This window comes from Mus caroli, chromosome 17 (genome assembly GCF_900094665.2).
Source record: "Mus caroli chromosome 17, CAROLI_EIJ_v1.1, whole genome shotgun sequence".
Lineage (NCBI taxonomy): Eukaryota > Metazoa > Chordata > Mammalia > Rodentia > Muridae > Mus > Mus caroli.
The window spans coordinates 50,279,280-50,294,128 of record NC_034586.1 but is presented as its reverse complement, the minus strand read 5'-3'; the positions used below and the strand labels follow the sequence as shown (position 1 = coordinate 50,294,128).

At 39.4% G+C, this 14,849-nt stretch overlaps 1 protein-coding gene across 1 annotated transcript; it reads left to right on the top strand.

The window, feature by feature from the left end:
- The first annotated feature begins 405 nt into the window (after positions 1 to 405).
- On the top strand, positions 406 to 12,896 carry Sgo1 (shugoshin 1). The gene is made up of 7 exons (XM_029470905.1): positions 406 to 547; positions 985 to 1,181; positions 4,986 to 5,062; positions 7,186 to 7,229; positions 8,985 to 9,773; positions 11,847 to 12,036; positions 12,246 to 12,896. Exons 1-7 carry the CDS (start codon positions 406 to 408, stop codon positions 12,355 to 12,357), a joined length of 1,551 nt encoding a protein of 516 aa, XP_029326765.1. The 3' UTR covers positions 12,358 to 12,896.
- The last annotated feature ends 1,953 nt before the right edge of the window (positions 12,897 to 14,849 follow it).

Genomic DNA, 14,849 nt, shown 5'->3' with positions numbered 1-14,849 from the left:
TGGAGTTATTTAATACTTTCCTATGAAATAGTAGAAGATAAGGTTATGGCAAAAACATGAATGACATTTTATAGGATTTTTTTTTTCTTATGATGGCTTGATTCTAACATCTTTTTTCTTGTTGTTTTGTTTTGTTTTAGATGAATTTCACTATGTAGCCCAAGCTTAAATCTATGACCCACCTGCCTTAGCCTTTTTAGTAGCTTGAATTATTCTACAACACCTGACTTAATATTTCTAAGCTGAAAATCAAAATTATTGCTTTTCTTGAAGTAAGTTTACAATTTAGTCTTTTGTAATCCCTTCTTGATGAACAACCTGTGTTTGTTTCTTAAATTTTATATTTAAAAATATCTGAGAAGTGTTCATTGGTTTTTTTGTTTTGTTTTTAATTCAGAGACAAAGATGGCTATGGAAAGGTGTCAGAAAAGGTCCTTTCAAGATACCCTCGAAGACATTAAGAATCGAATGAAAGAAAAAAGGAATAAAACCTTGGCGGGGATTGGGAAACGCAAGTCCTTTATTGTTGCACCGAGCCAAGTACCCAGTAAGAGATTTTTATGTGTTGTCTTCTTCCAGCAGTCTTACTTTGAAAGTGTGGCATTTGTGTGTGTAGTGTGTGTTCTTCTTTGTGTGTGGAGCACAGTGGGGTGTTGCTGCAGTAGAAGTTCTGGAGTCCTGCTATTAATCTCTGCCCTGTTTCCCTGCAAAGGGTCTCTCACTGAACAAGGAACTATCGTGGCAGCCAGTCAAGCCCCAGAGATCCTCCTGTCTCCACACACCTTCAACACCTCCTTCCCTTCCCTCCGTCCCGCCACAGCAGATAGAGTCACCAGTGTGCAGGACCACACCTGGCTCTTTAGGGGATTTGACCTGTGGGCCTCATTGGTTTCTTAGCAATCACTCCTAGCCATTGAGAGAGATCTCTAGCCTCTGCTTCATCTTCTAGGTTGAGGCTTAATAACTGAAATTTTTATCTTATAGCTAACACTTCTACACTACTGAGATATTACCAAGATAACAACAGGTTGTTAGTTTTGGCTTTGGAAAATGAAAAATCCAAAGTGAGAGAAGCACAGGATATCATCCTGCAACTGAGAAGAGAATGCTACCACCTCACATGTCAGCTGTATGCACTGAAAGAGAAGCTAACTTCCCGACAAGGTGAAGAAACTGCTCAGGTATGTTCAGTACAAAACTGTTCTGTGTAGTTTTGCTCTATGCAGTTCAGCTTTATGTAGATTTAGATATGGAAAATATTCTAAGTATTCTTCGGAGAGTCACTTTTTAAAAAAAATACTTCATTATATTCATTTACTCTGTGTGTGTGTGTGTGTAGTTCAGAGGATAACATTAGGTGTTATATAGAAATAAGTAACATACATATATGTGCCCTCACATATAATGTGTATATAGACGTTATAGAAGACAATTGTCTTTCTAGAAGGTGCTATTTCTTCCTGAGTGTCATGTATACCTGCGATTTTGTGATTCCAGAACTCAATATGCTTGCTAACTCAGAAAGATCCAAGTTATGGGTCAACCTGAACTGCACACTGAGACCTCATCTCTAGAAGAGACTTTTGAAGCCTATGTATGATTTCATGACTTTTCTCTTAAGATTCCAATTACTTTTTAAAGATTGTTTTCCTTCAACACTTAATCTTTTCTCCTCCTTTTTCAGTTATTACAGGGTAAACCTAATGGTTTCTGAATCTTCCCCATGGATTTCCAGTTTTTAAACAATTCCTTTTTAATTGTGTGTGTGTGTGTGTGTGTGTGTGTGTGTGTGTGTGCGTGCACGTGAGTATATGTATGTGAGTGGTGCGAGTATATGTATGTGAGTGTGTGTGCACATGAAAGCCAGAGTGACATTGGATCCTCATCGGTGTGGAGTTACAGGCATTTTTGAGCCACTTGAAATAAGTGCTGGAAACCAGACTTGGGTTCTCCCAAAGAGCTGTCACACTTGTAACTGCTGAGCCATACCTCCAGCCCCTACTTCGCAGAGTTTTTGCTGAAATTAGAAGAACCAGTATTCAGTGACTACTTAATGACATAAGCCTCAAAACAGTAGGGGGGGGAAATTCTATTATTCTCGTGCCTTCAATGCCATCTATTGATGATTTTCAGTAAAGTGTATTGTTACTAGTTAGTTGCTGATATACACTTAGCATTTAATATAAGGTGCTTTGCTTTTTCCCCTGTCATGCATGCATGTGATCACTTGTTGTGAGCCATCCTATACCTGTGCTTCAGTGCTCAAGGTTGATTTTTCAGTCGTAGAGAGCTTAACGTTGTTTCTTTGTTTGTTTCTGACAAGATCTCAATATGTCGACCAGGCTGGTCTCAAACTCACTGTGTAGACCAGACTGGCCCCAAAGTCTTCCTGCCTCAGCCATCTAAGTGCTGCCATGCGCAGGTTGAGATGTTTTAGTGTAAGGTTTTCTTGGGCTAAGTCTGTAGCTCAGAAGTGGAATACTTGTTTAGAATGTATAAGGTCCTGAGTTCATTCGTCCTCAGTGCTGCAAAAGTAATTGTGGAAAAAAGTGAAAATTTGGAGCCAAAGGCATCATTGGGTTTGCCACCCGTTGATACAATCCTGATGAGCTGAGTCCAGTCATTGGGACTCAACGTGGTGGAAAAAGAACTGACCCCCTCCCCCCACCAAAAAAAGTTGTCCTCGTGCCTTTCCCCCAAATAAGTAAATAATGTTTTAAAAATGTATAGACAAAGAAGAGAAGTTTTTAAAACATGTTTCTTTTGTACTACCATTTTCTAGTAGTTCCTATGTTTTATAGTAAATCTTTATATTTTATATGTGATATATTTATATTATAGTTAAGAGGTGTAGTGTCTGTAGAAACTCTTGCCTTCAAGGTAAAACCACTCTTGGTCAGGTTTTCATCTGTTTTTTTTTTTTTTTTTTTTTTTTTTTTTTTTTTTTCCCCCCCAAAAAAACTTCAAAAAAAAAAATGGGGAAATAAAAAAGGGGGGCCAAGCATGGTATTCATAGCTTTAACCCCTGCATTGGAGAAACAGTGGCATTCAGATCTCTGTAAGGGCCAACCCCAGCCTGGTCTACATAGGGAGTTTAATTTTAGGCTGGCCAGGTCTGTATAATAAACCCTATCTCATTTAAACCATGTGCTCTGTTGCTGTGTCACGATCACCAAAACTTGTGTGCTGCCATTTGGCTTGCCCTTGTTTCTTAACCTTGTAGGGATATGCAGTCTTTCTTCTTAAAAGTATTGATCCATTAATTTTCTTTCCACCAGACGTGCCCTGCATTCTCTTCCTACATTCCTGCTGTTCTGTGTTGTCAGTTTTTTTTTATTTGTAAGTGTTTGTTGCCCCGAGCACAAGTTAAATCCTACCATGGTTATGTAATTGACTTCTGGAGACTATCAAATTCAAATATCAAAGCCTAAACACCGATGCAGATGTATACACTCAGAGCTACTACTTGATTTTAGAAAGTATCTCAAACAGACTTCTACAAAGCTCAACTCCACTTTCCAGTTCTGAAGGAAGCTGTGCACTTCTTTCTGCCTTTCTCCCTGTCTGGTCGGTTGTTCTTGATTCTTTCTGCCTTTCTCCCTGTCTGGTCGGTTGTTATTGATTCTTTCTGCCTTTCTCCCTGTTTGGTCGGTTGTTATTGAAGCCTGGTCTGTCTTTGTAGCCTGGGCAAGCCCAGAACTCAGGCTGAAGCCCAGCTAGCCTTACACTGATCTTCTTCCTGCCTCAGCAGCAGAGTGCTAAGATTAAGCTGTGCCCAGTTCTTCCTCCATAACTGATACTCATCTCAGTGAAGTAGCCTGCTCACTCACTCCGACCATCACCCATCCACATTCAATCCTTGCACGTGGTTGGACTCCTCTTTTCCTAGTATTCTCATCTACTCAATGTTGAGAATGATAGAACCCTTGACAGAAACTCCTTGGCAGCTCGCTTAACTATGAATATGCCACAGACCCCTCCGGTTCTGCATGTAGTGGAGCCATCCCACAGGCTTTACCACTAGAACCCCAGCTCCAGACCTACCTAGTCTCCTATCTTCATTTGCTCTGATGATCTCTTAACCCTTTCTACTCAGGGTCCCTTTTGAGTCATGCTTCATATGGGCCAGAGTGATCTTTTCAAAGCTGATCATTTTACTGCCTTACTTAATATTTAAATGAGTTTCCATCACACTTAGACTAACCTTCCTATCTTGCCCCTTTGCTAGCTGGCTAGTAGATGCACACCTCCCACTGGTCTCAGTTTCTGTGTTTTAGTCACATTGGCCTATGTTCTTATCAGGACTTGTCCTGATTCACAACTTCTGCGTTTGCTGATTTCCCTGCTTTCTCTTCCTCCTGCTCGTCCAACAGCTGACTAGTTCTATTTTAGGTCAGCATCCCTGTGCCATAGAGCTCTCGACTTTAGTTGCTCTCAATTCGTTCTTGTGTTGCCTTCATAGCACTTTTCACTGTGTAAAACTCAGACATGTGTCTTCTTTTCATTGGGAGGAGAGGCACAAGTGCCACAGTGTGCATGTGAGAGTCAGAAGACACCTTCCAGGTGTTGTTTCCTTCCACACTGGGTTCCACAGATCCAGCTCATCACGAGGCTTGCATGTCAACTGTCTTTACCTGTGACCTATCTTGCTAAATCGTTTTTACATTTTCTCTTTATACACTAAAATGTAAGCTTTAAGAGGCAGAGTATGGTGTACACTGGAATATAAGTTTTAAGAAGCAGGGTATGGCTTACACTGGAATATAACGTATAAGAGGCAGAGTGTGGTATACACTGAAATATAAGCTTTAAGAGGCAGAGTATGATGTTTCAGCTATTGGAACCCTAGTTCCTGAAACTACATGGCAGTGCTGCAGACTGTCAGCAAATGTATTTGTTCATTCAACAATACATTAATAATGCAGAGTACATATGCATACTTCATAGCAGTACATACTTGTGTTTTTGTTTTAATATATTAACAGAACTGGAAAGGACGTCCCTCAGAAGTGGTCTCCAGCATTGACAATACGACCAGGGACTTGTCAGCAAAGACCTTACAGTGAGTGCCAAGTTCATTATTGTTTCTATTAACACTGATCCATTTGTTAAAGGAAATTGACATTATTTGTGTCCACAGTCTGAGGCTTTTTCTACTGGGAGTATACTTAAGAGAATTTGATACTCAAATACTATTGTATATAGAAAATTAGAGCTGTCTTTTTCTTTTGTTTAGTTGCTTTAATGACTAAGAATTAGAAACTTTCTTTTAACTGTTTTCTTTCAGTCTAGTTTTTATGTGTGTCATATTTTCATTTTAGGAAGGAGTCATTATTAAAAAGAATATTTTTCCAGTCCTAAACACTGTCCAATTTAGCAGGAAGAAAATAAAGCAAAACACCTCTCATTGATTAGTTCTGTTTTTCCAGATTCATATGCTGATCTCTTCTCTTTGATTATATAGATTTTATGTTCTTTCTTTTGGTTTGTTTTTGGTTTTTTTGGTTTTTCGAGACAGGGTTTCTCTGTGTAGCCCTGGCTGTCCTGGAACTCACTTTGTAGACCAGGCTGGCATCGAACTCAGAAATCCGCCTCTGCCTCCTGAGTGCTGGGATAAAAGGCGTGCACCACCACCGCCCGGCTTTTACTTTTGGTTTTGGTTTTGGTTTTGGTTTTTAGTTTTTGGGTTTTTTTTTTTTTTTTTAATGTTCTTTCATGAACTATGGAGATATATATATATATATATATATATATATATATATATATATATATATATATGAAAATACCCATCTCTTTTGATCAAACATTTTTTTCAAGCAATGTATTTTGATCATTTACCCCTCCCCAAACTCCTAGATCCTCTCTGCCCAACCAACATTATGGTCATTCTCTCAAGAGAAAGAAAAAAAAAAGAAAACAAACACAAAAATGAAAATCAGAACAGGCAAAAGACCAATTAAAAAAAAAGCCAAAACAAAATAAAAAATATACTGAGTCTTTTCCGTGCTTGGCACCACTCCTAGGTGTGGAGCCTGCCCTGGCGTGTAGTTAATATACCTAGAGAAACTTGATTGGAGAAAACTTATTTTTCTATTTGCTGGTATGAAATATCCAGCTTTTAATTAGACCACTTAGTGAGTTTGACTAACAAGTATAGCTATAGATCCAAAACTTTAGATAAAATACAGAATATCACACTGAGTTGTAATCCCAGTGTTTAAAAGACTGATACAGGACATTCAAAGATAGCCTGGGCTACATGGCTAAACCTTGACTTGAAACCAAAAAACCAGGAAAGCTATAGCATATGGCTTCATTCTGCGTAGACCTCAGCCTTGGTGGTGCTGCCACAGAGCTGAGGTTGCCCATGTGCTGTGCATGTCGCAGGGTGTGTGGCCCCTCGGCCTGTACCACTGTGCCAGGAGCCACTCCCTCCCGAGCTGTTAGGACAGACAGTGTTTCCAGATCTTGGCAGATAGTGCCAAGAGTGAGTGCCATAGACAGTATCGTTAGCCCTGTTAAAATCTATCTTTCTTACAGAAGAAGCCATAGTACCATTTCTAGCCCCACAGGTCACTATGTAGCTTTAGTCCTTTTTAAACTGTTGGATTTTAAGATCTGACTAATGAAGTTAGATGAAACAAGGTAATCAGATTTTTATTAGATTTCAAGATAATTAGTCCCCTCTACTTTATTACCAAACCTATATTTTAATTTTTATAACATAAAGTGTACATTTTTTACAAAGAATAAAATTACAAATTATCAGTTACAGGTTTTAAGTGGAAGAAAACTTGGTTCATGAAGCAAAAATTAGTGGAAGTTTTGAAGACAGTAAAGGAGAAGCGGCTCTAGTTGACAACATTAACGCATATACCACAGTAGAGCCCTACTAGGGACGCCAGGGTCTGAAGGGCTCAGTGACTGTCCCTACTGTGACGGGAGATTGGATTATGTCACATTTTCAGAACGCACTATCTACCTTGATTTGTTTCTTTCAGTGAGAGTTAATACTAGTTGAGAAAGAAAAAGTATATCAGGCCTCATGTAAGCAACATCATCAGTGTGTGGGGATTTGGACTAGAATTTTGAAATGATACAGTAGCAAACTTATAGCCTGGGAAAATGCTAAATTTCTTTTGACATAATTGCTGATATTTCTGTTTTTCATTGTTATTCTTTAAGGCAAATTGCTGTTGAAGAAACTGATTGTCCCTACCAAACCACAGGTACGTCAGGTTAGAAAATCTAAAAATATTGATCATTGTGGATAAGCAACCTAATTTCATTTCATTTTCTATCTTTTTATCTTTTTTTGTTTTGTTTTTCGAGACAGGGTTTCTCTGTATAGCCCTGGCTGTCCTGAAGCTCACTTTGTAGACCAGGCTGGCCTCGAACTCAGAAATCCCCTTACTCTGCCTCCCGAGTGCTGGGATTAAAGGCGTGCACCACCACGCCCAGCTTCTTTTTATCTTTTAAGTCTACTTGTCTGTTTTTCTGTTCCACATAACTTTGTCTTACGTAGACTGATATAAGGCATAGGTCACCTGCAGTCCCAGCACTCAGGAGGCTGAGTGTCTTGGTTACTACCCCATGATGAAATGCCATTACCAAAAGTAATCTGGTACAGGTTTTTTTGCTGTTGTTTTCCACTCATAGTTCCATATATAGTTCATAAATTCAGGAACTCAAACATGGCAGAAACCTAGAGGTCGGAGATAATGGAAGAGTGATGCTTACTAGCTTGCTCCTCATAGCTTGCTCAGCCTGCTTTCTTAAAGAACCCAGGACCACCAGCCCCAGCATGACACCACTCACAGTGGACTGGGTCCTTCCACATCAATCACTAATTAAGAAAACACCCCACACTCTCACCTTCCCTGAATCTTATGGAGGCATTTTTTTTATTGTAGCTTCCTCCTCTCAGATGACTAGCTTGTGTCAAGTTGACATAAAGCTAGCTAGCACAGTACAACAGTAGGCTTAAGAGTTCTAGGTCTTCTGAGTACGCAGTTGAGACCCTGTCATGAAAAACAACACCAACACATCGATTGATTGTACCCAGTCTATAAGAAGAAATTGTGGTTGTATCTGTAGCTGAAACCAACTGCTTCCTGCTGTAGCATTTTACATAAATTGACTTAGTTAACCCTGTTGCAGTCTAGGAATATAATCTACTTTCTGTAGCCTCAGGGAAAATAAAACATCTGACCAGAAGGAATGGAGAGGACACCACTTTGTACTAAGTGGTACACAGCATTGATGAAATTTGGTAAGCTAAGTCAGATGAAAACCCTCCTGTTTCTATAAATACAGGTTATATTTATCTGAAAGGCCTAATTAGCAATTATCCAAATCTTAGTCACTTTGAAAAACTAATTTAGCTTCCGTATATTTTCCTACTTCAGACTTTTGAAGTTTTCCTCTGTGTTCACAGATTAAACAGAAAGGCTTTTTCTTTAAACCTTGGAACAAGAAGCACATAAAACCCCTCTTAAAATGTATGCATAATGAGTATATATTTGCTTATGTTGGGGGTATTGTTTTGTTCTTTTGAGACAGGATCTCACTATGTACATCTGGCAATGAACTCAAAAGTGATCCTCAGCCTTCTAAATGTTGGTATTAAAGGCTGGCACCAGACTTCAATTCTTGTTTTATTTTGAGACAGTGTGTCATTCTGTGGCCCAGGCAGTCCTAGAGCTGTGTAGCACAAGCTGGACCTCACTTGAGCTGCATCTGTCTTCCAAGTATGAGCTACACACATCTAGCTTTTCATTCCAACAGTATTTTTAAGTGCTGATGTAAGCTGTCTGTTGTTCAGTGAGGAGTAAATGGATGTTGAGCTGTCCAGGTCTTTATTTATGTATAGGAAGTACAGAGAAGCTATTGAATAACTGCTGCAACTTTGAGTTCTAATGTTCTTGGAATGCAGATTTCTGAAGCATAATACTGTTTTTCTCATTTGTTTTTTAAATGGTCAGAACCAAGTCCTGCTGTTACTCCAGAGACCTGGGGTTGCGATTTTGATTCAGGTGAAGTTGAGTCTACTGATGAAGTCTTACCCAGAACTATATCTATCCGTCGCCACTTAAGGAAAGATTTTAGTAATATAAGCCACTCCACGACTTTGGAGGATTGTAAAGCCAGTCCAAGAGTGGCACAGTCTCCGGAAGTTAAAGGAAGTGGATGTAGAGAAGTAACCATAACCCTGCATAGACTTGAAAATGTTTGTCTGTGGAACAAAGACCCAGTTAACTTATGTTCTAGACTGGTTAACCCAGCAAAGATTACTGAAACAGAAGCCATTTTATCATCTAAACCGGAACAAATAGAAAGCAAGCATAAACGTGCACAAAAAAGAAGAGCAGAGCAAAGAAGAACCAACCAGAGATGCAAATCAAAATCCTCATTGAGGAGTAAGGGAAACAAAGGCAAAGATAAGCAGGGTTTATCCCCTACCACACTGGATGGAGGTATTGGTTCCTTCGATGCTTACGATTTTAATCTAAAAGGGACGGTCCACCCCACCCCTTTCCGACAAAAAATGAACAATGGCTGCAACAAAGAAACCAACAGCAGCAACTCAGAAGTGAGTGACCTCGAATGCAGTACCTCTGAGGATGAGTCTGATGACCTCTACCTGCCTCCTTCCAAGCGCTTGCAAGACTACACAGAGTCAGACAGACCAGTTACCAGGCCTCGATCTAAAAGAGGACTTCAGTACCCAGATGGAAAAAAGATGACGGTGCTGCCATCTACAGCTCCTACTGGTAAGCAGGGTGCTTTTTTGCCTGTGTTTTGAATGTTTCTGCTAAATGGTTGCCCCTGATGTGGATGTAATCTTAGATACTGTACCTACCATCTGTTACTCTGGAGGAGGTTAGAGACTTCTCATCTGTCTCTCTGTAGGGGAAGTTACAGCCTGATTAAATAGTAGGGGGCGGAAAATGGAATGCGGCTGTGTTGTTGACGTAGTGAATCTTACAGGAGTATTGCTTCCCACAAACTGGATTCTTATCAGCAAAGGAGGCTTCGGAGTAGTGTGACAGGGTTGCTGTGGTTGGTTTGAATTTAAAAAAAAAACTTTACACTCATGAAAAATAAAACCTCATTTTAATAGACTTATATATTTAATTTACTAGGAACCATAACTTGTTTTTCTAGTTGTTGGTGAGCTTATGAGAGCAAAGAGTTCTTGTCTCATCTGTGCTGAAAACTTTGGCTGAGAAACTCTTCCTTTTCTATTATCAAAGTGGATCCGTGTTAGTCATCAGCCTGCACCTACTCGCAAAGACTCTGGGAGTTAGGATTCCTGTGGCAATAGCTCCATGCTGTCAGGTCCTATCATCTCCAAAATGTTGTCACATTGTAACAGCTCAGTCAGCCTGCTCAGTTTGTTGAACCCAGATATTAAAACTTGAACAATGAAACTTTCCTAGTGGAACAGCTGAGCAGTGTAGCTTGCAAGATTCTGTTTTTAAACAATATATCATGGGTATTCTTTCCACTCTCAGTAGCTGTTTCTCTTTTTCTTAATAAATCTGTTTGCTCTACCTTAGGTAAAAATAGTATGATGGGGCTGGTGAGATGGCTCAGCGGGAAAGAGCACTGACTGCTCTTCCAAAGGTCCTGAGTTCAATTCCCAGCAACCACATGGTGGCTCCCAACCACCCATAATGAGATCTGACACCCTTTTCTGGTGCATATGAAGACAGCTACTGTGTACTTAATTATAATAATAAATAAATGTTTTTAAAAAAACCAGTATGATGATAGAGTTGAACCAAACTGGCAAACTTGATAATTATTGAAGTTGAGTAACATAGGCTTTCAGTGAATTACTGTTACTTTTTATGTTCTTTTGAAAATAAGAAGTTTTGAAAAGAAACTGAAGTAGTTTGACCCCAGACTTCTAGCATTACCAGAAAACAACCATCAACACAGATTCTATCCTATCTCTTGAATTAGAATTTGTTAGAACTTTGCCTGTGGTTATAAATACTTAAATTTGTGAAGCATTATTCTAGAATACAGCAGCTGGTCTAATCCTGATGTTTGGAGGTACTCTATGCAATTAATATTGGAATTGAATATATTGATGGGGTTAAGAGGACAGACTTAAACCAAGATATTCTGTAGACTGTGGCTGCTTTAGTTTATCAAGGTTTTCCTTTTTATTCCATTGGAGATTTTCTTACAGTGTTCTCACTATGCATAGGTACCTGGCTCCCAATATAGATTTAGCTCTGAGATAGGGGACCTTGATGTTTATGATTTAAGAGGCAACTGGATATCAGGGATAGAGGAACCTGGCTGGATGTTTATTGTAGAAGAGCAACCTAAATCTCAGAGATGGAAGGAACTTGATGTTTATGGTGGGAGAAACATCTGAATTTTGTTAACATTAGCACCAATAGGAACACATTTTATCCTGGTCTTCACGGACTGATTGAGAGTTCTTGTGTGTTTAATGGAATGAATTGAAGGACCTTTGTGGTCAGTGGGCCTTCAACAGTGTTACAAACTTTGGTGTTGAATGAGACTAGTGCCTTAATGATTCTAAGTATTAAAGTGACTAAAATGCAGTGTCTCGCCTTAAACCAACTCATAACATTTAAGCTTTTGAGTTTTAGTAAAACATCCTGTTGTAGCTAGCACTTCTTTTTGTCTGTCATAGTTTCTACATTATCTGGATTAAAAGGAAGAAAAGGCAATAGAAAGATTTGTAATCACTAATTATGAAGTGCCAGATATTTTTTTGTGTTTACAATATGTAACTTAGCACAGTTTTGTTTCTGTGGTTTTTATCCACTGGTCCATATTTAATAAATACTGTATCATAGGTGTCCCACCTGAGACTCAAGAGTCACCTCATTGTAGCCTAAAGGATGTCACCAATATCCTGCAGTGTCCTAGAGTGAAGATCAGGAAGCTTTCTCTGCCTCCAAAACGGCGTGAAGACAGCCCAGCAGTGTCTCTGACTAAACGCAGGTGTAGCACCATCAAAAGCTATAAAGAGCCAACACTCGCTTCGTGAGTATTATTGTGTGGACTCATCTGTAATGACCCTCCTGGGAGGACTGAAGACAGTGCTTTAGTCATGAGTGTATCATACTTGAGCGTAAGACTGGCATAATGTTAGAATAATCCTGTGCTGACTTCAAAGTCGTATATTTGTAATCATGTAATCTCAATCTCTCTCTCCCTCCCTCACTCTCTTTTCTCTCTCTTTTTACTTACAGAAAGCTAAGAAGAGGGGACCCTTTCACGGACCTGTGTTTCTTGAATTCTCCTATTTTCAAGCAGAAAAAGGGTATGAGATGTCCTAAAAGAAAAACAAAGCAAACACAGTAACTCCTTTGATTAGCTACTGTTTAAGGTGATCCTTCTTTTTTACCTAATAAAATATTATGAGACGGTGCACAATGGGCAGAACCTCTACCAGGCTCTGGTCAGGAGGGTCTCTTGGACATATACTTTGTATGGATTATTACCAACATCTAAAACTAATCCATCATCCTTATTTTTTCCTTAAGCAGGAGAATTGCAGAGTAGAAAACTTGCAGTGTAGAAAACTTACATAGGATATAGATCTTTCATAAATCCTTACCATCACAGTAAGACATAAGTGGGTGAGGATCCCTTCTGTCATTGATTCTTTCTGTAAAATGTGTATCGAATGGTGATTAAGAGAATTAATGAATTGGGTTCTGGAACAAGGTAACTGTTGTGAACTGTGAGTACAATGCTATTCCTCAGCAGAATAATAGCACTGTCATGGACCTCAGGCTAGCCCTTTGTGCGGTCAGTCTACAGTGTAAATAAAGGTGTATTGAATAAAGGGGCTTCTGGTTTTGATATGTGAACAAAATAAAAGTATCCAGTTCAGAAAATTGAATCTTTATGTGTGTATGTATGTCTTTAAATCATTGTAACTGGTCCAATGTTAAAGATGAAGCCTATGATGACCGCCATTGTGTTTTCCTTTTGCTCTTAATGGTCAGTTACTCTTGATTATCTTCCTTTCTGGCCTTTACCACTCCCATCTTAGCTGGAACCTCTTCTGTCTTCCCTGGTTCCCCTTTTCTTCCCATTAGATTTGTCCTGTCAAGTTTTCCCAACTGCAGCCTCCAGGGCCAACATCAAGGCATTTCAATTTTCATTAAATCGGAAGAATGTTTGCCTCCTATGGGCAAGGCCCAGGGATAAATCCCACTCAAACAGGAGATTTTAAGCTATCAGAAGGGCCTTCTGGTGGTCATCTCAGATTTTACCCACAATTGCATGGCTTCCTACATTTACCATCAAACTAAAAGTGTGTCTCTGTCACTCATGTGCATCCCTCTCGCCCATCACAGCCTTACATTTTAGCCACTGTTTACAGCGCTGAGGATTGGACCCACAACTCTGTGTGTGGTAGGAGTAGTCACAGCCATCCTCAGCCACTCCATTTATCATTTTCTAATGTCACGGTATCTTGAAAGTAACCATTTTAGCCTAATATAAATGCAGTTAAAAGTCTAGTTTCAGCCCAGTTGGCTGCATGTAGCAGTGATTACCATAGTACAGCCTACATAGAGAAAGGCTCTATGTGTTTTGGACAAGCTAAATTTAGTTTTTCTGTAGTTAACATAAAGTAGAAAATATTTGGATTAAATTTTGCTACTTGGCTTGCAGAACCTCAGATATTTATTTTCTCCCCTTTTGTCAAAAAAGCTTTCCAAAGCCTGCTGTGTTGCATACGTGTAATTTCAGCACTGTAGAGGCTGAGTCAGGTACTACGTACGGATCTCAAAAACCAAACAAACAAAAATCCACTTCCTGCTATCGACATTTAAATGGCTACTTCATAGGTCAGCATGTCTAGTGTCACCGTGACGCTCACTCACTCCATGCCAGTCACTTATCTTAAAGCTAGTGTTAGGCCTTTAGTCTTCTTCATCTTTCTTTATTCTTGCTGTAGTGTTTACTCATGGGCTATTAAGGGGTTTGTGTCAACATTTTTATGAAACATGTATTTTTATAAAATATGTATTGTATTATTTATGTTTATAATTGACTTAAGAGTTTGAGACTTCCCTGGTTGGTAGATACAGTTATTTCTGTGGTTGTATAATATGATATAAATAAACCAGACTTAATGACCTCTTTTGAGACATAGTCACCGCTTACTTTTTACAGTTACAACTAAAAGTTACAGCTGCAGTTAATATTCGGTAGTTCCCCAGGGCCTGGTGTAAGGGCAGGCTCCGCAGCAGGCTGCTTCATGATGTCCAGCCAGATCCTCCAGCATTGGACAGGCTTACCTGTTGATCTCTTAGCTCAATTCCCTGGTGGTCTGTCCCTTCTCTAGTAACAGTCTTAAAAGCTGGCATTTAACTGTTCTAGTTTGTTACAACATATAAGGTATTAAGAGGAACAATTCTACAAGGAGATCCATGCAACAAGCAAATGGAGAGAATTAAACTTTTATTCCAGCTTTATACTTCTAGAAAAGATGGAGAGCTATGGCTTAAAGGAGGATTCATTAGGTGTGCTACAGCCACATGACAGCACTCAGTGGTCTTGGCATCAATCCTCTTCAGTAATTGATCGATAAGGAGTATCTGCCAGAGATATAGAGCAGTGGAGACCCTGACTACTGTACCAAAAAAGTAAAATAACATGGAGATGAATATGTATAATTTATAAATAAACTGAGACCTAGAGAAGAGTGGGAGACAGTAAGCAGGGGGACCTAAGCCAGCGAGGTGGCTCAGTAATAGCACTCGCCACCAAAACTCATGACAGGACATGTAGCGGAAGCAGAGAACCAACTACACACACACACAAGCATGCACAATGAG